This window comes from Balaenoptera physalus (assembly GCF_965194825.1).
Source record: "Balaenoptera physalus genome assembly, chromosome: 1".
In the NCBI taxonomy this organism is placed as follows: domain Eukaryota; kingdom Metazoa; phylum Chordata; class Mammalia; order Artiodactyla; family Balaenopteridae; genus Balaenoptera; species Balaenoptera physalus.
Genome location: NC_138882.1, coordinates 122211257 through 122235673, shown reverse-complemented (window position 1 = coordinate 122235673; position 24417 = coordinate 122211257). Strand labels below are relative to the sequence as shown.

At 36.1% G+C, this 24417-nt stretch overlaps 2 protein-coding genes across 2 annotated transcripts in view; one reads left to right on the top strand and one right to left on the bottom strand.

Moving 5' to 3' along the window:
- Positions 1-24417, top strand: part of SPATA1 (spermatogenesis associated 1) — a 101514-nt gene that overhangs the window by 43975 nt on the left and 33122 nt on the right. The window contains exon 10 of the mRNA XM_082410428.1: positions 191-278. Coding sequence (XP_082266554.1) covers positions 191-277 — 87 coding nt within the window. The 3' untranslated portion in view covers position 278. The remainder of the gene's footprint in view (positions 1-190; positions 279-24417) is intronic.
- Positions 1502-24417, bottom strand: part of CTBS (chitobiase) — a gene marked incomplete at its 5' end in the record, with an annotated part of 71805 nt that continues 48889 nt past the window's right edge. The window contains 11 exon segments of the mRNA XM_082453898.1: positions 1502-2230; positions 2232-2420; positions 5636-5782; positions 6172-6269; positions 7959-8112; positions 8114-8131; positions 13656-13750; positions 13753-13857; positions 14354-14492; positions 15645-15702; positions 17283-17505. Coding sequence (XP_082310024.1) covers positions 2198-2230; positions 2232-2420; positions 5636-5782; positions 6172-6269; positions 7959-8112; positions 8114-8131; positions 13656-13750; positions 13753-13857; positions 14354-14492; positions 15645-15702; positions 17283-17505 — 1259 coding nt within the window. The 3' untranslated portion in view covers positions 1502-2197.

Below are 24417 nucleotides of genomic sequence, written 5' to 3'. Positions count from 1 at the left end.
CTAGCATGCTTATTCAAAGGGACTTATGAACTACACATTTACCATAGTAATACAGTGCAAGTGAAGGCATTGAAGGCAAATGAGAGAAGACATGAAAGCCGTTATAAAAACCCTTATTTATATGACGATTATATAATTTTAGAAAGGTAAGATAAAAGTTCATTTTTGAAAGTCAATTGTTCTTTTATAGGTGAGAAAACAAGCAGTTTCAGATTTACGCACATTGAAAGCTGAACTGGCCCAGAAGAAATTTAATACATCTTTTCAATCTCAATAAGGTATGTTAACTTAAAATTTTTATTTGTTAAAAAATTTACTTACTTGAACAGATTTGTTTAGCCGTTGTTCTCCTTGTTTTCATATAAATTATAAGTTTTACATCTTTTCCCTTTTCATGTGGTTATTATACAGTGTTTCAGGAAATATTAGACGTAAAAAAGCAAAATGGTGTCTATTTGACTATTTTTGAAGGTTTCAGATGTGTTACATATTATTTTACAGTACTATATTGCATTATTTTCATTTTTTAATAGTCTTAAAATGTAATACCTAGAATGACTGTAATATGAAAAATCATATATTTTAATAAATATGAATCTAACTTGCATCTACAGCTATGTAGAGATTAGTACTAAGAATTTAAATTTTTAAAATTTATTTAAAAAATACAGAGACAATAGTAATTCAGCAAGTACTATGGAAAATGGTTGGTTTTACTTTGCCATAAATAATTGTGCAAGTAGGAAATGAAATATTCTCATAACAGATGACTGAACTGTCATTTATTCCAATTTGGAGAGGGGAAAATGTACAGGGAAGGCAGGATTTATGTAAATCCAGAGTTTAAGGATGCAGATTTCTAATCTAAGTATTTATAGGAACTAATATAAGTTCTACACAATATTCTTCTTAATTGCCTTGAGAAAGGAAACTGAGACCTCTGTACATTTCTTTGCACAAAATGTCTCTTTTAGAAAGAAAAAAACAGTTGAGAAACCAATGTCTTTAGATAATTAAAAGTAAAATGCAGATATAGAAAATGAAAAAATTTAACCATGGAAACAAAACTAACCAAGAAATATATTATAGATGTCCATAAATGAAGGAATATTAATAATTGGGTAAATGCCAATGAATAGAATTGGGTTCAACACCAAGTTTTTCATAAACATTTCAGATATAACCTCAAAAAAATAATTTAGTTGGAAAATATTAGGTGGCTGTAACCTACTAATTCAAAATATTACTACTAAGTTATCTTCTTGTATTTTCTAAGTATTTTGATCCTTTATATTCATTATTTTCCCCACCTCTGGAGGCATAAGTGAGTTTAATTCAAGTGACTCAGAGAACATGAGTGCTATATGGAATCAGGAAGGAGAAAAATGATTTGCATCAAATGAACCTAGAGACACAAAATTGCAGGTTTTAAATTTAGATTTATTGAATAAAAAATATAGAGCAAACTGATTCCCAAAGACTAAATTTTTTTTTTAATTAATTAATTAATTTATTTATATATTTATTTTTGGCTGTGTTGGCTCTTCGTTTCTGTGCGAGGGCTTTCTCTAGTTGCGGCAAGCGGGGGCCACTCTTCATCGCAGTGCGCGGGCCTCTCACTATCGCGGCCTCTCTTGTTGCGGAGCACAGGCTCCAGATGGCGCAGGCTCAGTAGTCGTGGCTCACAGGCCCAGTTGCTCCGCGGCATGTGGGGTCTTCCCAGACCATGGCTCGAACCCGTGTCCCCTGCATTGGCAGGCAGATTCTCAACCAGTGCGCCACCAGGGAAGCCCCCAAAGACTAAATTTTTAAAAATGTATTTCTAAGCAAAAAATTTCTACTTCAAATTATACATATTTTAAAAATCAGCATTGATTGGTAAGCATATATTTTAATATGGGGGAAATTTTAGCATAATAAAATTGTGAAAGCAATTGTTCCCAACTATAATATTAAACATCATACAGAGGAATATTTGATATGGTAGGTTGACTTGTTTCTTACCTTTATGTTGTTGTACACTGAAGATATAAATAGGTATGTATTTTTCAAATTCAAACAATCAAAGCATTTCTTTATTCTTTATCTGTTTTTGAGTACACTAATAACTAAAATATATAGCAATGTGAAAAAAGGTATATATTTTTTAATCTCTTCAAGAAACTAGATCTGTTTAAACAGATCATTTTTCTAAACCTTAATAGTTTAACAAAAGATGTTCATCTCTGTCACAGCTTTGGTTTTAAGGCTTTCCACACTTCTTCAGTTTGCTGTTTGGCTATAGCATCTCCAGAGTAGTCAAGACAGTTTGCATGCCACATGCCAATGCCGAGTAAGCCACGGTTTTGTACATATGTTGCCTTTAGAGAAATGCTCTGAGGGTCATCATACCACACTTGATGAAAATGTCCAGCCTGATCCTATACAAATAAATTAAAATGTAACTTTAAAGTATTCAGTGCAATAAGAGGGAAAGGTGTTTCTTAAATCCAATGATTCAAGGATACAATGAAATAATAAAAATTTTAGGGCATACATACTTTCCATGGTTCTATATGTAATACTTTCTAGATATCATTGCTTGTGGCACTTTTACAACAATAGAGATCACACAAATGAGCCTCCCAGTATATCCTATTTAAAGTCCTTCTCATGCCCTAAGATTCTTTCCTTGCTCTGATCTGATGATTATCAACCAAGATGTACTGTACACATCTGAATCACTTGGGAGGGCTTTTAAAAACAGATTCCTGGGACCCACACCACATGAAACCTATTGAATCAAAATCTTCCAGGGCTAGTGCTATAACATATATTTATTTGTTTCCTTATGTTATGTTTTAATGTTCCATTAGGTAATTCTGATATGTAGCCAAGGTTAAGGAGAATCACTGCTTTTGTCCTCTAAAAACAGCTTATATACTTTTTTGGATTTCCTTACAGTTCCTGGAAATGTGCCTAGTTAGGAGGTCAACAGGTGATTTTGTGTATGATGAATGGCAGTGGACAAAGAAAACATCTCCTTTTCTAGGTCTTACAGAATTGAGTCTAAGAGCCTGTTGGGTCTGGACCCCATGGGTGACTTAGGCACACACCTAAGGACCACAAACTAGAAACTAGTCTTATGCTCACCTTCCACCCTGTAAAGTCCTTCTCCCCAGCATCACTTGCCTCTATCTAGTACTAAACACAGTCTCTTTTAGAAGGTATATAAGCTATGGATAAAGGATAAAAGAAAGAGGAAAGGAGCAGAATTAGGCAAAAGGGTAAAGGAAGAGAAAAAGATAGGAAGTAAAAATAGAATGATCTTTGATTTAAAATAATTCACTGATTTTTATATACGTCTGGGGAACTCTTTAAAGACAATTCTCAATGAATACCAGTAATATTTATATTTATGGTAGCACCACGAGAATTAGAATCATCTCCTAAGATGACTGCTTTAAAGGACAATAGTCACTTGGTAAATGAATAAGCTATGGCATATTTAAGTACAGTAGATTCATTACATACAAGCATATCTCATACTGTATCTTATATTCCATTCTTTAAAATCTTTAGAACTAGAAAAAGCTATACATGCTCTAGTTCCAATCGTGATTCAATATTAAAAGGCAACTAGAAAGATTTATTTTTGTAGAGTCAGGGGCAAACCCAAAGACATGCACCTTTGAATTTTGCCATCATTCTAGCTAGTACTTTGAGCTTTTTTGATATGTTAAGAAATTTCAAGTGCCTCAAATAGTGAAGGATCAAAGGATAAAAAACTGAGTATATGTAAGTTTGACAGATGCCTGGTTAAGGAATGTATGCCTCCAAGAATATTGAGTGCAAGATGAAGCTGCTATTGCTGAGACAGCATAAGAAAGCAGAATGATTCTCCTCCGTTAAGACAAAAACTTGATTTGGGTTGCTGTGGAATTTTACAATGAATGAAGAAGAACAAATTGGTTATAAATAGATGGTTGTCTGAAGTGCCATTAAATGAATGGTTTTCAAGGCTCATCAAAATGTTTCCTGAGTTCTAAAATCTTAAAGAATGTGTCTTCTTATGCATTAAGGAAAAAATAAGTCAGGAATTACAAAAAGCAGTACATCATAGGGTAAACTATTTATTCTAAATTACATATTTCCAAACTATGTATAATTGGTTAAACAAACCCTTTACCAAACTGATATCCATGAAACACTGTTCCCTTGCATGTTTCTAAGAGTGCTAGGAAACAGGGTTCTATGTTAAACAATTAAATGGCTTTATGTACTGTAGTACATCTTAAATCCTTGAATATAATGTTATACATTATAAAGCTCCAAGAGAGACTTACAGTTTGTAGTGTTTTCCAAATATATTTGGCCATGGCACATGCGTGTGTATTTGTGTGTGTTTGTGTGTGTGTGTTTGTGTTTTTTCAGTATATTCTTTAAAATGAAAAAAAAATTATACAATTTTAAAGGTTACTTTCCATTTACAGTTATTACAAAATACTGGCTATAGTCCCTGTGTTGTACAATACATCCTTGAGCCTATCTTATACCCAACAGTTTGTACCTCCCACTACCCCACCCCTATCTTGCCCATCGCCCCCACTCTTCCCACTGGTAACCACTAGTGTGTGTGGGTGTGTGTGTGTCTATGTGTTATTAACAGTTCCCAGAACAGAGTTCTATAAATACTGTTTGGTAAAGACAGGATCACAGGATACCCTAGTTTAATGTTTATACTTTAGATTCTAAAGTTTAAAAAGCTCTACACTAAAGCTTTCTACATAATTGATATACAGGCATGTACATGTATATCAATTATAATTTATTAAATATGTATATTTGCAGTCATTCTTTTGTAGATGGGTACCAGACCATTAGAAAGAAATATAAATTCTTGCTGGAATTAATGTTCATCATATCATTTTAGGGTTCCTTTTGTAGTAACATAATTCAAGGTACATTAAAGATGGTTTGTACTTAGATTTTTGAGGTGTGAAAAAGTTTTTATTATGCTAAAGGTAAACTATGGAAAAGATAACTTTTCTTTGTCCCTTTGGTATGGCAATTCCTATTTATCAAACACTACCTGACAGAACTGCTAGTCATTTACTCTGTTTGTAATATTCTTCTGTCTCTAATTTTTAATTTTGTTGAATATCACATAGTTTGAATTGTGGAATAAATTTGAAATGGTACCATTTTCCATTGTGAAGTCCCTGATGACACCTCTGTTCTCAGCCTCATTCCTCCCTATATAAGAGCCTCATCAGAATTTTGAGGCTACTTTGAAATAGAGGTTTTCAGAGCAAATAACCTATTTTGGCCCAAAGCTCTTTCAAAAGCCACAGACATCATTTATAATTGTCAACTCTTAAGGAAATCCTGTTTGTGATACACATGTTTTTATTATATCATCTAAAATGACAAGTGGCCCATGCAGAGCAGTTCCACTATTAGTATAACTTGAATTGCTCACAAGGGAAGTAAAGTTCCTGATTACACAGATTCAAAGGCAAGTCTACTCATGTAAACAACAGTCTGTATGTTGTACCCTATAAGAAAACTGATACAAAATCTTACTTTCAAATATGTAATTATGAAAATATGCAATTATGAAAACTAAAGATTGATAACTTGTAAAAAGTCTTACTTCACAGTGATAATAAGGAGACTGCTGATTTTTATCCCACAGTCTTCCAGAAGTAGAACTATTTACTTGCTCCATGACCATTTGATAGGCCACCTGACGGTATACAGCATCTTTACAAGGGTATTTTGCAGTGGTACAAACATGATTCTAGAAATGCAAAAATGTTCATGTTATAGATTATCAATTAAGCAAATCTTAAGCATAAGCAAATCCAAAAATATAATAAAATTATTTATTAGACATAAAATATATACTATAAATAGACAACCTGACTATATGGAATAAAAGTTGAATTTCATTATTAAATAGAAATATAATATTCAGAAACTTGTATGGGATTTAATTATTTAAAATAAACTGTCTACTTTTTAGTCTCAAACTATATTAAATAAATTCTCAATATAGTATATATATTCTATATAGAGAGAAATTTCTAAATTCTAAATAAAATGAAGTTTATAGAGAGGAAACAAAACAGACTCTAAAAAATATAATAGAAAGAGAAAAAAATTACATAAGAAATGATCTGTTCTTACCGCTGATAGATTTTGGCAGGTATAATCATAACCATACCAGGGAATACCCATTACAAGTTTCTTAGGGTTAATGCCTATCTTGATGTAGTCATCATATCCTAATCAAATAGGGACAGAAAAAGCATATTTTTTTCTCTTCATATGTCTACTAATGTGTTCATACAAGCTATGCAACCACTCAGAATCCAAGTTTGTAACAACAGGTACATTTATGTAAAATACTAATATGGTGTTTTTTGAATATATTATAAAAGTCATCCCTTAAGAACTATAAATTTGGTATCACTTTCTAAACAATTTCTTTTTGAATAATAGAAAACATTCAAAACAATTTAGGTCAAATTGAAGCAAAAAATTCACAAAATTTAATTTTAGGAACAATGATATTTTAGTAACAATGACACATTTTAGGAAAGCATGCTAATTGTGTCTATTAACTGCTAAGGCATGGATTTGATATTCTAGATTCTAAAGCTTTAAAAAAGTTCTATAAGTCTTAAACTTTCTGGCAGGTGTGGTCTCACAGTAACTTACAGAACACACAAGTGTTCCACATTTTCTCAATATCCTATAAGCATGGATTACAGCTTGGGATAAGGAATGACCCCATCTTACTCTGTAGCAGATAATCTGTAGTTATAGGAAACAAAGAGAAAAATGAACAAATTCCTGGTACTATCATCAATCCCTTTCTTGCCCGTGCTGCAGATTATGTTTTCCCACCAAGATATGTTCCAAGATTAGCTAGAATGTTGAGTAAATTCGCTGTTTTTCAGAGGCTTTAAAGTTATTGTGTACTGTTAAATATCCAAGAGAGGGGTGGAGTATGCATCATTTCCCAAACATATTTGATAATGAACCTTTTATTGATATACATAATTATCATCTCTTTCATAAACACAGTTGGCAAACATTGGGTTAAATAATTATTTTGTATTATAACACAAATTATTTTTCAAATTTTAAATAGTATATGCTTATGATCGGACTATTCTATCCAGACAATTAGGACATGATAAAATGAGGCCAGGTTCTATGATTTTACCTCTATATGAAAAAGAAAATAATTTTTATTTATTACTCAACACTTAAATCTATGCTAACTATCCCAGAAAATCTCACTTAAGTCCAAAAGACAGCAAGCAATCTTTAATTCAATTGGTTGATGGGATACAAACCAATCCAAACTTTGGAAAGGATAATGCAAAGGCCACATCATATGAATGACAGAACAGAAGTACTCTTAATTCTAATAGGAATATAATTTTTAATGTAGTATGGGTACTAATAGTAAATGCCAAATAAGATAAAGCCAATCCTATCAATCATGTATAATAGGTACTCACTTTATAGCTACCTTTGCTATTAAATTATTTAACATTGGTTATTTCAACAAAACTATCAAATTCTAAGTAAGCAAATATCTTCTTCGTGTAACTTTCTGACAAGAGTGTTGACTTGAAGTTAGAACACCTGCTTGAGTTCCAACCATATAATACTTAATAGCTGTGCAATCATGAGAACTTAACACCCTTCATCTTATCTATAATAGAGGGTTAATATAATACACCTACCTCCCAAGATTTTTTAGAGGTAATTGAAAACTTCAGAACTTTAAAACTTTTTGTAAACTTTAAAGCTCTCAAATTAAGAGGTTTTAATATGTTTCAAGAAAGCGTTACAAACGGAAAAGGTATACAAATGACTTAGAAATACTAAAATATATCTTAATGTTTGAGGTTATAGAATTAATATTGCTGATAAATGATTGTTTTGTGAATTCTTACCAGTTAATGTCTTAGTATAGGGAGAATTGGCTCCTGCAATACATTGTGACCAGACCAGACTTCGTTCACCATAAGACATCACAAAGAGAAAGTCACAAGCATATGCAATTCCGGTATAATTATAGCACCTCCTACCTACGCAGTTTGGAGACCAACGATACATCAAAGGTTACCTGTGGGAAAACCATTTTATGTAACATGATCAAATATGCATATTATGGCAGATGTATTGTTGATTATATATTCTCTTGCCTCATATTACTCCCCCCCTCAAAAAGAACCACTTATGTGTCTGACGTAAGGTTTGACATGTATGGAACTAGAACAAGTCTAAGAAATATATTTTTTGCCTACACGGACTGACCCAGACATATATTTTGGACATATATTTAGGTAATGGACATATATTTGGACCCAGGCATATTTGGACATATACAATGACCAGGAGCAGGCACTGTGTAGAAGAGGAGTTTTAAAGTCACATGCCTTCAGAGGACAGACTAGCAACTCGACTGATTGAAGGAAACTGGTATAATCACAGTAGGGTGTGGTAGGGCCTATAAGCAACTAGAGAGTAAAAGCACACTAAAAGAATTCAAATACAAAAGTTCTTAAAAATACTGTGCAAGCTAAATAGGTCATCTCTTGGCACAAGCTTACTGGACTGTGTTGGCAGTTTGAGCCCTTGATTTACAATTACTTCACATGGTAAGTTTAGTCCAACATTATAGTTAAAGAGTAGTGGTGTTTTATGGCTACAAGTATAAATTAATCAACTCAAAATGTTGAACAAATCACTTAAATGGTCTTATTTTATGTAAATATTCAAATAAAACTTGAGTGTTAAATTATCTTTCATTTTGAATAGTGAGCCAGTCCTCAATAAGGATGAATCTCTTTAAAAGATTTATTGCCTTAAGATGTTGGTCAAAGGGTCAAACTTTCAGTTATAAAATAAATAAGTTCTGAGACCTAATGTAAAAAAAAAGATTTATTGCCTTAACTGAATATTAATTAGCTTTATTTTGTTAATATATGTCTGCAAACATTCTAAATCTTCATTAAAAGTTTTCTTCTTAATTAGGCTCTCAATAAATGTATTGATTAATATTACAAAAAATTGAGGTATTTTAGTTAAATATTTACACTTTGGCTAATTTATTCTACTATAACTCTTTTTAGGACTTTCTCAAAATTCTCTCTGTAATTCTTTCATTATTAACACTAAAGGAAGCTCTGCTTTGTAAGAATAGGCTTTCCCCAAAGCTCTCCAGCAAAATAGGTTATAAAGTGAAATTTTTACATATTGGACTTCATTTTATCGCTGTCCCCTCTTAGAAAATGGAAGTATAATAAGGTAATAGAGAAAGTGATTACCTCTAAGCAGGTAAATTTCAAATCCATTTTGTAAGTCCTTACCTCTCTCCTGAGCAGTGAGAATATTTTCACCTGGGTTTCCTGTCATGGTTAATCTCATATTTTTGAGAAGGCAGCATTAGTATATTAGAAAAGAAATCAAAAGACTTTGGTTCTTATCTTGGCTCTCTTATAACTAGGTTATTTCATTTTAAATATCTGATCTGTTTTCCCACATGTAACAATGAAGGTGTAGAAAGAATTCTTCAAGAGCACTTCTAGCTCTTTAATTCTGTGATCACAAATTCTATAATCCTAAATTACCGTCTTTTCCCAAAAACTCATTTCTCCTTCCTGGGGCTCTATATTAGTCATTTTTTTCTGGTCACCAGTTTAAGAACCTTTGAGCCATTTTCTGACTCTTCTTCCCTCACACCCCATAACTAATCTCACATTTTTCTTTGGGTGGCCTCTCACAGTTGTTCTGCCCATTCCTTTCCATTAATTAATTAATTCAATGAATATTGAACACTTGCTGAGTGTTAGGGTTATGCCATCATCCCAATTCAAACCATAAATTCCAAGTTATTGGATTACTGGCTTAGTCCTTACAGGTCTTTCTTTCTCCTCTAGACTTTTTTACGTACTACCATAAATAATCTTCCCCAAATACTTTCTATACACATTACGCATTACATACAGAATAAAATGCATACTCTTCAGTGTCACATCCTGGATCTTCCACAATCTGGTTCATCTTGGCAACTGTACTTCCCACTAACTTAACTAACATGAACTTGACATAGTAGCCCAAATTGCTCTACTTGCCCCTCAAACATGGAAATAGACATTCCTACTGCAAAGTCTTTGCTCAGTCTCTTCCCCCTTGCTCTTTCACTATAGCTTAATCAGGACTAGCAAATAAGTTCCCATACATTAATTCTACCCTATTAACAACAGCAATCTACAGAATGAAGGAAAAGTGTCTGAGACCAAAATGTGTGAGGAGAGGAGTATGGTGGCCTGCATACCAGGTATTTGCTATCCTTGATCTAAATTGTACTCATTTGAAAAGCTGAATTCCACACTGACAAACCTTCCCTACTTGTATAAAGCCATAGAGATGTTGATCGTTACATCATTTATTATTTTTCCAGTGATTCTCAAATTCATGTTGACCAACTACACCAGAATCACCTATAACACTTGGTAAAAATACAGTTCCTAGAATCTATGCCAGAATCAACTTCTGGGCATATTTTTAACAAGCACTTCCAGGTGATTCTGAGATAGATTTAGAGTCATTAGTTTATACTATATATATCCTACTTAACTAGATTTAAAATTTTGAAAGGCAGGTATCATTCATATATTCAATAAGTAATTTTTAAACATTGTGTTAGACATCAAGGAACTGGTCCCTGCCTTCAAAAAACTCACTGTCTAGCCTAGCAGTTTTTTCTCAGCTTTACTGAGGTATAATAGATGAGTAAAATTGTAATATATTTTAAGTGTACAACATAATGATATGCATATATATGCAAAAGTATTCCCATCAAGTTAATTAACATAGCCATCACCTTTATTTATTTATTATTTATTTATTTATTTTGGTGATAACACTAAAATTCTACTCTCAGCAAATTTCAAATTATACAATACAGTACAATCAACTATAGTCATCATGTTATGCACTAAATCCTCAGACCTTATTCATCTTACAACAAAGTTTATACCTTTTACCAGCCTAACTGTATCTAACTACAGTTTCCTTATTGATGTTTCCCTATTGATTATCTGTCTGAATAATCTGTCCATTGCTGAAAGTGGAGTACTGAAGTCCTCTACTATTATTATATTGCTGTCTGTTTCTCCCTTCAGATATCTTAGTGTTTAATATATTTAGGTGCTCTGATGTGGAGCACCCACAATAAATATTTACAATTGTTATATCTTCTTGATGAACTGACCCTTTTATAATTATATAATGAACTTTGTCTCTTGTTACCATTTTTGGCTTAAAGTCTGTTTTGTCTGATATAAATATAGCTACCCCTGCTCACTTTTGGTTTCCATTTGCCTTGAACTAGTTTTTCAATCCTTTCATTTTTAGTCTATGTGTGTCCTTAAAGCTGAAGCGAGTTTCTTATAGGCAGCGTATAGTTGGATCTTGTTGTTTTTTTTAATCCATTCAGCCACTCTGTGTCTTTTGATTCGAGAATTTAGTCCATTTCCATTTAAAGTAATTACTGATAGGTTTCTATGTAATATTGCCATTTTGTTAATTGTTTTCTGGCTATTTTCTAATTCCTTTTTTCCTTTCTTCTTTTCTTGCTCTCTTCCTTTGTGATTTGTGATTCCCGGTAGTGGCATGCTTGATTCCTTTCTGATTTTCTTTTGTATATCTAATGTAGGTTTTTGCTTTGTGGTTATCATGTGGCTTACATTAAAAAAAATTTTGTAACTATGTATGGTGATGGATGTTAACTAGACTTATTGTGGTGATCATTTTGCAATATATACAAATATCAAATCATTATGTTTTACACCTGAAACTAATATAATACTATACATGTCAATTATATTGAAATAAAATAATTTTTTAAAACATCTTATAGTTACAACAGTCTATTTTAAACTGTTAACTTAGAACACATACAAAAGCTCTAAATTTTTATACTCCACCACCCAACATTTTATGTTTTGGATGTCAAAATTTACATCATTTTTTATGTGTGTCCACTAACAAATTATTGTATAGTTTTTTTTAAGAAGGAAACATCCTAATGTGTTCCTTTATAATTTCTGTAATATACTTTTTTATTGACGTATAGTTAATTTACAGTGTTGTGTTAGTTTCAGGTGTACAGCGAAGTGATTCAGTTGTACATATATATATACCTATTCTTTTTCAGATTCTTTTCCATTATAGGTTATTACAAGATATTGAATATAGTTCCCTGTGCTATACAGTAGGTCCTTTTTGTTTATCTGTTTTGTATATAGTAGTGTATATATGTTAATCCCAAACTACTAATTATCTCCCCCCTACCTCCCCCACACCGCTATCCCCTTTGGTAATCATAAGTTTGTTTTCTTTGTCTGTGAGTCTATTTCTGTTTTGTAAATAAGTTTATTTGTATCATTTTTTAGATTCCACATATAAGTGATAACATATGATATTTGTCTCTGACTTACTTCATTTAATATGATAATCTCTAGGTCCATCCATGTTGCTGCAAATGGCACTATTTCGTTCTTTTTTATGGCTGAGTGTGATCATTCCATTGTGTATATATACCACATCTTCTTTATCCAGTCACCTGTCAGCAGACATTTAGGTTGCTTCCATGTGTTGGCTATTGTAAATAGTGCTGCTATGAACACTGAGGTGAATATATCTTTTCGAATTATAGTTTTGTCTGGGTATATGCCCAGGAGTGGGATTGCAGGATCATATGGCAACTCTATTTTTAGTTTTTTAAGGAATCTCCATACTGTTCTCCATAGTGGCTGCACCAGTTTACATTCCCATCAACAGTGTAGGAGGGTTCCTTTTTCTCCACTCCCTCTCCAGCATTTATTATTTGTAGACTTTTTAATGATGGCCATTCTGACTGGTGTGAGGTGACACCTCATTGTAGTTTTGGTTTGCATTTCTCTGAATAAGAATCTCTGGGAGTGGGATCCAGTGTACGTGTGTGTGTTTAATTTTTTTAAGATTCCTGGTTATCTTGGTGTATGACCAGTTTTGAGAATCACTGATCTGGGGCCACACTGTCCTTCTGTTACTCACACATTGCCTGGCAAGATGCCTTATGTTGTGATCTTCTCTCTGATCATGCTCATTATGGTAGTAGGGAAGAATACTGCCTTTTGTCATAGCACTGACAAGTTCTATGGAATTAGGCTTTGAGCCTTACTGGGCCTTGGGTGCTTTGCAAAGTAATTCAGAGTCTATGGAGCAAGTGAGACACTTCCCCAGAACTACCTCTACTCTTAGGCAAGAGCTGTTTCTGTCCTGCACTGATGAAAGCAGAGCCTGGGCAGCTAAATCCTTCCTGATTCCCATTGCCTATCTAATATTTCTAACTCTGCTGCAAGGCAAGTAGGTGGGGCAATTCCAGTATTGTATCCTGATGTGAATAAAGAACAGATTTGACACCTTAAAATTTTATAAAACTTCTCTAGTTAAGAACCTCAAAAGTTCCAGAAAATTTTTTAGGATGTACTGAAACTCTTCCTACTCAATAAAACTGAGATTCTATTTGTCATACCTTCGTGAATACATTTTGATAGGAAAAGTAAGGGGTTTCCAAAAAACAACAAATGAATTTTTACCTGTGATCCCTCAATTTCACGATGGAAAGAGTCTGCAGTTTCTTTGACCAAAGCAGTTAACACATAATATTCAGGTGATGAACGAGCAACTTCTTGTCTAGATTAATTCCATCCATATATTGTGTTTTGGCCAGCTTAACTTGTTGAGCTATCCAGGATGCTCTGAAAGTAGCATTAATGATATCCCTTATGGATACATCTCCTATGGAAGAAATATACATCTTTTGTACATATATGCTTTTCACAGTTTAATAAAATTTACTTCACAAACTTCCAAAGAGATCCAAATGTCTTTAAAACATCTCATAATTTTGGAATACTAAGCCCCAAATTAAGTTTTCCAAATGAAGAAATAATATATCAAGATCACAGAAAATCATTAGTCATTAATCTTCTAAATAACCATTATGAATAATTAGTAATATTCTCAAATTAAAAGAAAAAATCATGGACTATGGCTAGCTAAGGGTCATCATGCTAATTAGGATTCATATTTTGCTCAAAACCATACAGTAGTTTACTTAATTCTTCTAAAATATCTCTACCGGAGAAATGAATTAAACAGTATCTAAGATTAATTTTAGGATGCTAAAAAATATAAACATGAAAAGAGAATTTTTTGGAAATTCAAGATAGCAGATGATGCAAGTATAACTTACCAATTGGCTTAGACACATCTGGTAAAAACTGTAACTCACCTTTTAGCACTACTCTGGCTCCTTTTGAATGAGCATAGCACATAAGTTCTGAGTCATAATTTGAAAAAAGTACCACAGTTGTAATCTGTGACCAGTCATAATATTTCCAAGTTTTATGTCCAACATCAAACACAAAGACCTGCCAAAATAACAGGGATAAGCACCCTCACTTAAACCAAGAAGAATATCATGCTGACCACCCAAAGTAACAATTAAACATTGATCATATGCCAGGCACTGAGAGTACAACAGTGAATAAGACATAGGGGTCCCAATTAATTGGTGGCGGAGGAAATTAGTGGGGCCTGGAAAGTAGGAGAGGGTAGGCTAGGAAGAAATGGTGGCAAGTGTCAAGGCCTGGAGGCAGAGCATGGAGGTTTGTATGGCTGACGCCTAAAATTTGGAGGGAGACAACAGTGAAGAACCTGAGGGTGGTAGGCAGGGTTAAATCATGAAAGGACTTGAAGCCCTCTTGAGAAATTATCCCAAGAGAAAGGGTTTTAAAAAGAGAATATACGTATTTTAGGTATTCATTTTAGAAAAATCCCTTCAGCTGAAGTGGGAAATGGTTTAAAGAGGCAAAACTGGAGGCAGAATATCTAATAGGAAAGCTTTGGAAGAATGCAAGCAAGAGATGATGGTGACCTCAACTAAAGTTGTGGAGCAGCGGAGACTATGAGATAAATGAATAAATCTGGAAGATCCTAAGAAGGCAAAATTAACAGGACTCTGACCCACTGAATGAGTAAGGTAAGAGAAAGGGAGGAGGTTGAAAATACTCAAGTTTCTGGCCGCTGCAGATGGACTCACAGATGCTGCATTTACTATGAATGATTTCTGGTGAGCCTTACTTCTTAGACTAGTGCTCAAGTTAAATACTAAGGTGGTGGATGTTATGTTTCTCCCGTATTTTTTTCTCCACAGATAATATTAGAAGCACTGATCATTTTTACTTTATCCCAAATAAGGTGTTAATTCATTGATTTAGCAAATATTTATTGAATCCCAATAAGGTATAGGCAGGGTATATTGTTAGGCATTAGTGACACAGACCAGGTCCATTGGTTATTTAATGCAATAGTGTTAAGGGCTACACGGAAATGCAGGGCGCCATGACAGCATGTAAAGGGGACCTGCGACCCTGGTAGGGCAGGAAAACTTCCCTGAGGACTACACTCTTTAGGGGAGGACTGAAATCTGGGCAATGACCTAGACAGGACAGAGGAGGGGTACCAATGCACAAAAAAGCATTCTCAGAAGAGGGAACAAAAAAGGGCAAAGGTCTCAGTACCTCAGGAGAATTCTGAATTTCTGGAGCCAAAAGAAGGTCAGTGAGGAGCACAGAAATCCTGAAAGTACATGGAAACAGATGAAACTGATGAAACTACTGAGGTAGGTGGTGGCAGGATCAAGTAGGGCTTTGTAGACCACTGAGGAGTTTCTATTTTATCCTGAGATGAATGGGAAGCATTAAAGTATTTTAAGCAGAGAATCATAAGATTTGCATTAAAAAATGAGAGAGACAGACAGACACACAGGGAGAGGGGGAGAGAGAAAGGGAGAGCGATATCTATGATCACTGGGCCACTGTGAGGAGAATGGATGGGGGAGGGTTTGGAGAGCTAGCTATAAAAATTAAACCAGGCTTTTCCTAATTTTCTGTCTCCTTTTTGGTTTTTTGTTTATTTTTCAGAATTAACTGTGCATAACCCATTTTTCTACTAGGCAGTTACCCACTGAAATAATAAAAATTACAAAATGTGAAACTGAACAGCCCATTGTTTTTAGACTTCTTAGAATCATATTTATGTCACAAACCTTACCCCTATTTCAATTCTGATAACTAAGATTGAATATGTTAAAAATATACAGAGAGCTTGTGATATAATAGAAATCCTAAAAAATAGCTTGATGAACCAATTGAATATATAAGGGAAAAAGTAATGCAGTCTAGTCTTTGTCTTTGAAAAATATAGGTCAGTAGAGAGAAAAGACCATTAGCCACCAACATGCAAATGAACAAAATTTGGCTTCTTTGCATAATTGGTTTTCTAAATGCCCACAGATGCCGCCTAACCGACTAAGAGGTATTGGGTGCTACAGAAAGTCTTTCAGATGTTAGGCTTACACACTAGGCAGGTTCTCCATAAACACTTCGACCGTTTTTACTTCTTCTAAGCAATTTATATTACTTTTTTTAACGGACATTTAAATGTCCCTGCCTCAAACATAATCTGCTAGATTAAGAACTGGCAATTGTCGCTATGTTTACACAAGAATTGCTCTTTTGGACTGAACTTTTTCACCTGCCTGGTGTGTCCAGTTCCCGGTGCAGTCATCAAACTCTAGGCAGACAAGTGGTCTTCACATTACCTCCGAAAGGGTGTTTGCTTAAAGCTGCCCAAGGCCTTATAAATTCTTAGGTGGGTAGACGGAATTTTTACTTAAAGACCTATTTTTATCCCCCTTCTTGTGTGGCAGGTATAGAAAAGCAAAGTAAGCAGAACGTTCAGTCTTCCACTGGACCGTGGGAGTGCTGAGATTCTTTCAAACTCATCCTCAATTCTCTTGGAAACCAATGGGTCTTGCTACTTAGGGAGTATCTCCTTACCAGCCTCCTTGCTTGTCTGGCCAGACTGCCCCCGGGGAGAGGCACAGCAGGGCAATGCAAGGAATTTGCACTTGGAGTCAGATCTGGGTTGGAATACTTACTGTGAGACCTGGGAGGAGTTACTCAACCTCTCTGAGCCAAAATTTCCTCATCTTTAAGGCTGAAGGAAATCCGTGGACAGAAAGGCCCCTCCGCGAGCGGTCAAAGCTGGTTTTGCGCCCCCAACACCTCATTCTCGGGCTCGGTTATTCTACTGTAACTCCTCTTAGGGCCTTGAGGACCAGACCCGGAGCGTCAGGGGAAAGAGAGGCCACTGACCTCGAAGTCGGGGCGATGGGTGATGGGACGGCACAGCGCTGGGGCCTGGCACGGGCGGTCGGCCCCGAGCCCGACGTGCAGCGCCAGGGGCAACGGCAGCAGCAGAGGAGCGAGCCCCGGGACCCCGCGCAGCGAGGGAACCAGGCGCCGGCTCCGCAGCTGCGGCCAGGCCGTGCTAGCGGCTCACCAATCAGCAGAGCTGTCCCGCATTCCCGGGCGGCGCCTGCATTATGGAGGGGAGGGGAGGGGCCGGGCCGAGCTCCCCGGCTGGGCAGGGGAGGAGCTGGGCGGTCGCCAAGTCCGGGGGATCTGGGGCTGCGGGAGAGAGGGACCGAGGCCGCGGTGCCCCTAGCACGTCGAGCCCAGGGAGCCAGGGCCTCGGTGCCCGGCAGACAGTTGACTCAAGTGTGTATCGCCTACCATCTATGTGCCTCTCTTTGGCTCTGTGTCAGTTGTTTGTGTCCTCCTTGTGGAGTCTGAAACTGGAGGGAGTCCTCAAAATGGAGAAGTAGGATGCCTTGGAAGGGATGACGGTGCTACATGGCTGGAATGGCCCAAAGATTTTGAAGATACAGATATCTGTTGAGTTAAGACAGCGGTTCGAATACAGCCTCTAATTTCGCCTCCTCCCATGCTTAAACTCCAGTGAAAACCTCAACCCACAAGGGAAGGGAGATGACAGCAACATTTTGGAAGCTTGAAAGCACAAGTATGAGGGGTAAGTGCCCCAGGCCTCAACAGTGCGGAAACTTGAGAAACAACGCAATTTAAACCACAGAATCTTCAAAAGGTTCTGGAACTACAAGAAGTGCCTCAGGAATTAGGGGTGAAGGGGAGATGGAGGTTAGGATGTCCGAAAATAAAGGGGAATAGGTGAAAGCTGCTTGAGAAGCAGTGAAATCTCTAGATCCTTTCTCCAGCCTTATGTCTCTGGGCAGCTGCCCCTCTCCCACCCAGGCTGAAGTTTGGAGGTTTAATGCTCTGGGGAGGGTGAATTCTCTGGTACTTGCTCGGGTACCATACCTAAAATAGGATATAACTGACTTTGTGCCTGACCAAAGATATTGGCAACATGCCCGCAGATCATCCTACAGCAAAATTTAAAGTCAGAAACATCAGGCACCCACTCAGAGCTCCCTCTTTACTTTTTATCTCTTGCATTTAATCATGGACAACAAACAAGACAATTGAATAATATAAAGGGAACAACAGAAAAAGGAATATGGGAGGAAACAAACATTGTAGGGAGGACATTAAAAAAAAAAAAAAAACTCTTAGTAATATCCCCAGGAAGGCAAGAGAAGATGAAGCCACAACAGGATGAAATTTTTAAAAAAGGGGGGTGGGAATAGAAAGAGTTCTTGGTAATTAGAAAGAAGATCACAGAAATGAGGGAAAAATCACAGAAGATTTGAGCAAAGTAACACAAAAATACTCTTCAAAAAGAAAGAAAATTGGAAGAGCAGTCCAGATGGGAAGAAATCATCAATTAAGTAATTCAAGAAAAATTCCAGGAATGAAGGACAGGAGTTTTCAGAAGGAAAGGGCAAAGAATAGATCCTAAGAGCTTCCAGAGAGAAAAAAAATCACAAAATATCAAGAATCAGAATGTCATCAGATTTCTCAACAGTAACATCTAAAGCTCAAAGATAATGAAACAATGCCTTTGAAATTCTGAAAGAATATGCATTCCACATAAAATTCTGCAGAATTATCAATCAAGTGGGAAAGTCATGTAAAATTTCAAAATATTGACCTATCATACACTCCAAATGGAGTGTTCTAGGCCCTGCCCCCAGAGATTCTGGTTCACTGAGTCTGGATGGGGGCTGTGAATGTGAAACAAGAGCCCCAGGTGACTGTGATGCAGGTGGTTGTGGTATGTAATCTGAGAGTCACTGCCATAATTAGTGATTTTATAATTTCTCTAAAGTACAGCTTTTCGATTTTACATCTCACCACTATTTCAGAAGACTTCCCCATTTAGTAGGGCAGTATTTCTTATTATGGGAGCTCACAGTTTTGTTTTGTTTTGTTTTTGAGGATCTGTGAATAGCTATGAACTCTCTCTCCAGAAAACAGCATATACATATTCATACAAATTTTGTGAACCAGTTTTTAGTTTATCTGTGGACCACTAGGTTGCTCTTAGGTATAAGGCTAAGAAGTGATGTTTTACATTGACATTCCTGGACTGGCATTCATATTTCTTTTACTGCCACAGTTCACTCATGCCCCATTTTTCAAAAGCTCCTCAGTTCGGCTCCTTCCCATTCTCCTTACCTACTGCTATCTTGTCACTCCTGCTGCTAACTCTGCATTTAAAAGTATCGAATTTTCCTGAACCAAATCAGAATGACACTTGATACCAATGACAGAAAACTCGACTTGAGCAAAAAAAGTGGGAATTTATTATCTTAAGGAACTGAACTTTCATGGGTAGATCTTCAGGACCCGGAGACATTAATCATATCACTAGTTCTCAGTCTCATTCTCCATTTCTTGGCTCTGCTTTTCTCTGAGTTGGCTCTGTTATCAGGTAGATTTTCTCCTTATGGTGCAAAGATGGTTTCCAACATCACAGGCTTCCTGACATCTCCAGAACCTCCCCTAGCATTTGCAGGCCCCAGGGCAAGGGCACAAATGGAAGTCCACACACCTGAAGGTTTTTTTTTTTTTTTCCTAGAGATTTTATTTTTCAACAGGAAGCCAAAGTGAAATGAGTGCAAAACTGAGACTAGAAGTCTCAATATAGTTTTTCCACTGATTAGTATCTCATTTTCTGCCTACAAATCGGTTTAAGGACACTAAATTTTAACTCACAAAGTTGCTGGGAGGATACAGTCTGACAGTTAATATCAACATCTTTTGGTAGTGTTTGTAAATGCTTGGCATTCTCGTTATTAGTAATACAATGTTTTTGCATTCTTATTAGTAACATGTTTGTCATAGAATATTGTAGAGTTAGCATTCTGAGAAGATCAAACAATATTCACATTTTTATTATGTGCTGGTGAAAAATTAAAGAACACATTGCTTAGTGTTACACATAATTTTTGAGAGGGGGCCTATGCTTTCAACTAATTAACAACTTCCATATCACGTCAGGTTATTTGGGTACCCAGAAGTGATTTTTTTTTTAACCCACAGCAATTGCGGTAAATTGGCTCCCAAACTGATCACGGGAGACTTCATTTATTCTTGTGTTGTCATGAGGTGAAGATGTATTAGGCCCTAACTTTGTATGTTAGGCTGATTGCAGTTTTGAATTGTATGAAATGACTAAATTTCTCAGTTATTTAGCTTGAAAAAATACAATTCAAATATTGTGGAAATGAGACTCCACAGTGAATCCCCACAGTAAGGAGAATGGTCCACTTACTTCTAAATGGAAATCCCCAGTTGTCACACTACATCAGTGATCTGACATATAATCTGACTTCCACTGAGCTGGAATGTACTTTAAAGATCAGGTCTCTGGACAAAGAATTTTAGCTTAGTGGGTTATGCAACAAAAATGCCCAAACCCAGAGCACTGTTTTAATGTTGACAGAAATAGCTTCTCTTGAAATAGCAGACAGGAAGAAAAAAAAAGGAAGATTTTAAGCCCAAAGTCTTTTGCCTAAGCACATTTTCTAACGTTTCTGCCCACATCTCATTAAAAGCCGGATAAAGGAATAGGGGTGGGGATAGAACCACATCATCTACTTTCATAGAAGGTGCATACTGGAGTCCCACAGGCAAATTTATTTGGCCTACACTTCAGAAATTTGGGAAATGCCGTATTATTAAAAAATCCAGATTTCTGGCTTCTCTTAAGAAACGGAACCTTTGGCCACAGTGGGCCTTTATTCATATGGGGGGAAAGCAGGCTGGATTTGAGAATCAGCTGCTCTGTTTACACACGTTCTATGATTTCCCGTTCCTTACCAACCTGAACGTCTTACACCACGTTCACTCTACCTGCCTCAACCCTCAGGCATTACGATCCCTGCAGTTTATGAAATGGATGAACGGGTCTTTTCTTTTTTCCTTTAATAATGGGCACATCTCTTTGTTAAAGGAAGAGGGTCGGGGGATTGGGGAACTAGTGGCCGGTTTTACTTCCGAACAGTCCTAAATCTGCCATTTTCAGCAATCTGACCCTAACCTATTTTTTCCGAATGGCCCAAAGTATAAAACTAAGTATCAAAGAATGGCCCTTGTAGTCGCAGCTCTATCACAAGTCAGCCGTGTGACCTTGGGCAAGTCCATTAAGCCCTCTTGGCCAAAGGTGATGAAAGGTCTCTAAACGGACTTAATACCTGTTCTGAATACTTCCCAGGGCTGTCGCACAGCACACACGAGATTTTGAAAGCACTCCTAAGTCATTTATAAACCGCCAAACGCTCCCTAGCACAAGCATGTGCGACACCAGGGCTTTAGAAGCTGGGTTACTGGAACCTGCTTTGGTTCCACTGGGCTCCCACCTCCCACGTGAGCGGAAGAAGATCCTCAGGGGAGTAGCTCTGGGAAAGCGGCTTAGAAATGCAGCGAGAAGTCCCTTAGCAGGGGTAAAGCTGTTGGCGGCATTTTCAAGCCCCCAGAGTGGCATACCAACTCCTGGCCGAGATGACAGACCCCGCGGTGCAGCCAGTGCAAGAAAATGGGTCCCCGGGCCACCTTCCTGCTGGAAGCCCAGACCCCAGAAGCCAGGCCTGAACCCTCCCAACCAGGACCCCAGACCAGGGATCCTGGACCTCACCCTCGTCCAAGTCTAAATATTTCAAAGTTATAGCCAAGCCAACAAACTCTTCTCTATCTTGAAAAATATACTTCATAATGACTAAATAGATAAATGTATCTCTGTGTGTGTGTGTGTGTGTGTGGCAGGCTACAGTTTTGAGTTTGTTTTATTTATTTATTTATTTATTTATTTATTTATTTATTTATTTATTTATTTATTTTTGGCTGCGTTGGGTCTTCGTTGCTGAGTGCAGCTTTCTCTAGTTACGGCGAGCGGGGGCTACTCTTCATTGCGGTGTGCGCGGTTCTCATTGCGGTGGCTTCTCTTGCTGCGGAGCACGGGCTCTAGGCGCACGGGCTCAGCAGTTGCGGCACACAGGCCCAGTTGCTCCGCAGCGAGATCTTCCCAGACCAGGTCCCCTGCATTGGCAACCAGGGAAGTCCGAGGCTATAGTTTTTATAACTGAATATCAACGAACTATTAAGATGATTACACTTAATTATTATTACAAAGACGTTAATGATTTGTTTGGATTTTTTGTGTTTTTTATTATTTCATTAAATTTGTTTATCTTGTCTTTATTTCAGCAAAATCATGCTGTTATAATCAAGATTTTCACATAATTTCTGTTCTGTTGAGAGTAAGATCTTAAAGATTCAAAATAAGTATAGTAAGTTGTATTCAGAACACATGAAATTTTAGTATATATATTTAAAAAGTAGATTAAACTCAATGTTAAACAAAAATTTAAAATTATTTTATGCTTCTAAAAAGTTATTTTTATTCTAAAATAGTCAACATTTTATATTAAAATATAAAAGCAAAATACAAAATAGTTAATGAACATAACATTTTTAGAGTAGTTTTATGTTTGCAGAAAAATTGAGCAGAAAACACAGAGTTCCATATACCCCCTGTCCGTACACATGCAGAGCCTCCCCAAATATCAACATCCCATACCAGAGGGGTACATTTGTTACAATCAATGAACCTAGATTGACACATCATTATCACCCAACTTACATTAGGGTTTATTCTTGGTGCTGTACATTCTATGGGTTTTGGCAGTTATAATGACATGTACTCTCCATTGTATAATACAGAGTAGTTTTACTGACCGAAAAATCTTCCCATTCATCCTGCATTCCTCCCTAACCCCTGGCAACTACTAATCTTTTTACTATCTTCATAGTTTTGCCTTTTCCAAAATGTCATATAGTTGGAATCCTGCAGTATATACCCTATCAGATTGACTTTTTCCACTTAGCAATATGCATTTAAGATTATTCCATGTCTTTTCATGGCTTGATAGCTCATTTCTTTTTAGAAACATGAAATATCAAATATCCATGAATAAATCTATAAAAATTGTGCAAGACCTCTACCTAGAAAAGTATAAAACATTACTGAAAGAGGTGTTAAAAGATATAAGTAAATTAAAACTGCAGTTAGGCAAGAAAAAGGAACAGCATACAAATCAAAAAGAAGCCAAATGATCTCTGTTAGCAGATGACATGATCTTACATACAGAAAATCCCAAAGACTCCACAAAAAAAACTGTTAGAACTAATAAAAGAATTAACTAAAGCTGTAGGATACAAAATCAACATACAAAAATCAGTGGCATTTCTATACACTCACATTTTCTTTTTAAAATTTAAAATTTATTGGGTCTGATACGCTTAAGGACATTCTTTTCCAAGTCTCAAAACAGGTTGTTAGAAAACTATAAATTAGTTGGGATAATATATTTACGTTACCATATATCCAGTTAAGTATGATTTGTGATCTCCCAGCAAAAAAATAAAGTAACTTTAAAGACAGTGGTCCAATGGTCAGAACTTGTGGATTATAGATTCATGTAGAGCACTGCATTTTACTACAGAAACATGATGTGTGAGCATCAGTAGTTTTCACCAGATCCTCACACTTGTGGTCTAGATTACATTGCTATGAGTACCAGTGGATCCTAGAAGAAAAGTACATTTTGAAAAGTATTTTGTGTCTTAGGGATTCTCCTTTTTAAACATCAATAGGCACACAAATTCTTTTCATGACTGGGAAGAAAATAGAATACCACAGAGCTCATAAAATAATAACAATTAAGACACTAATTAAATCATACGAATTTCAATTTATTTTAAACCCCCTGAACACCAGTAAAATTTAAAATGATGTAAATTCCTTTTCCAGAATCAAAATATTATCAAAAGGATGATCTCAATCCAGGTCTCTGAGGAGAAGACAATACTTTAGCTAACTAGAAACAAACATAAATGAATATATTTCTACTTTACATGAATTTGAAAAGCTTAGTTTGAAATATTGTTTCTGAAAGGAAACCAGATTTCTTTTCCTCATCCTGAAGTCCCCTTTGTGATACTTGGCACCGTACTACTGTTCTTCCTG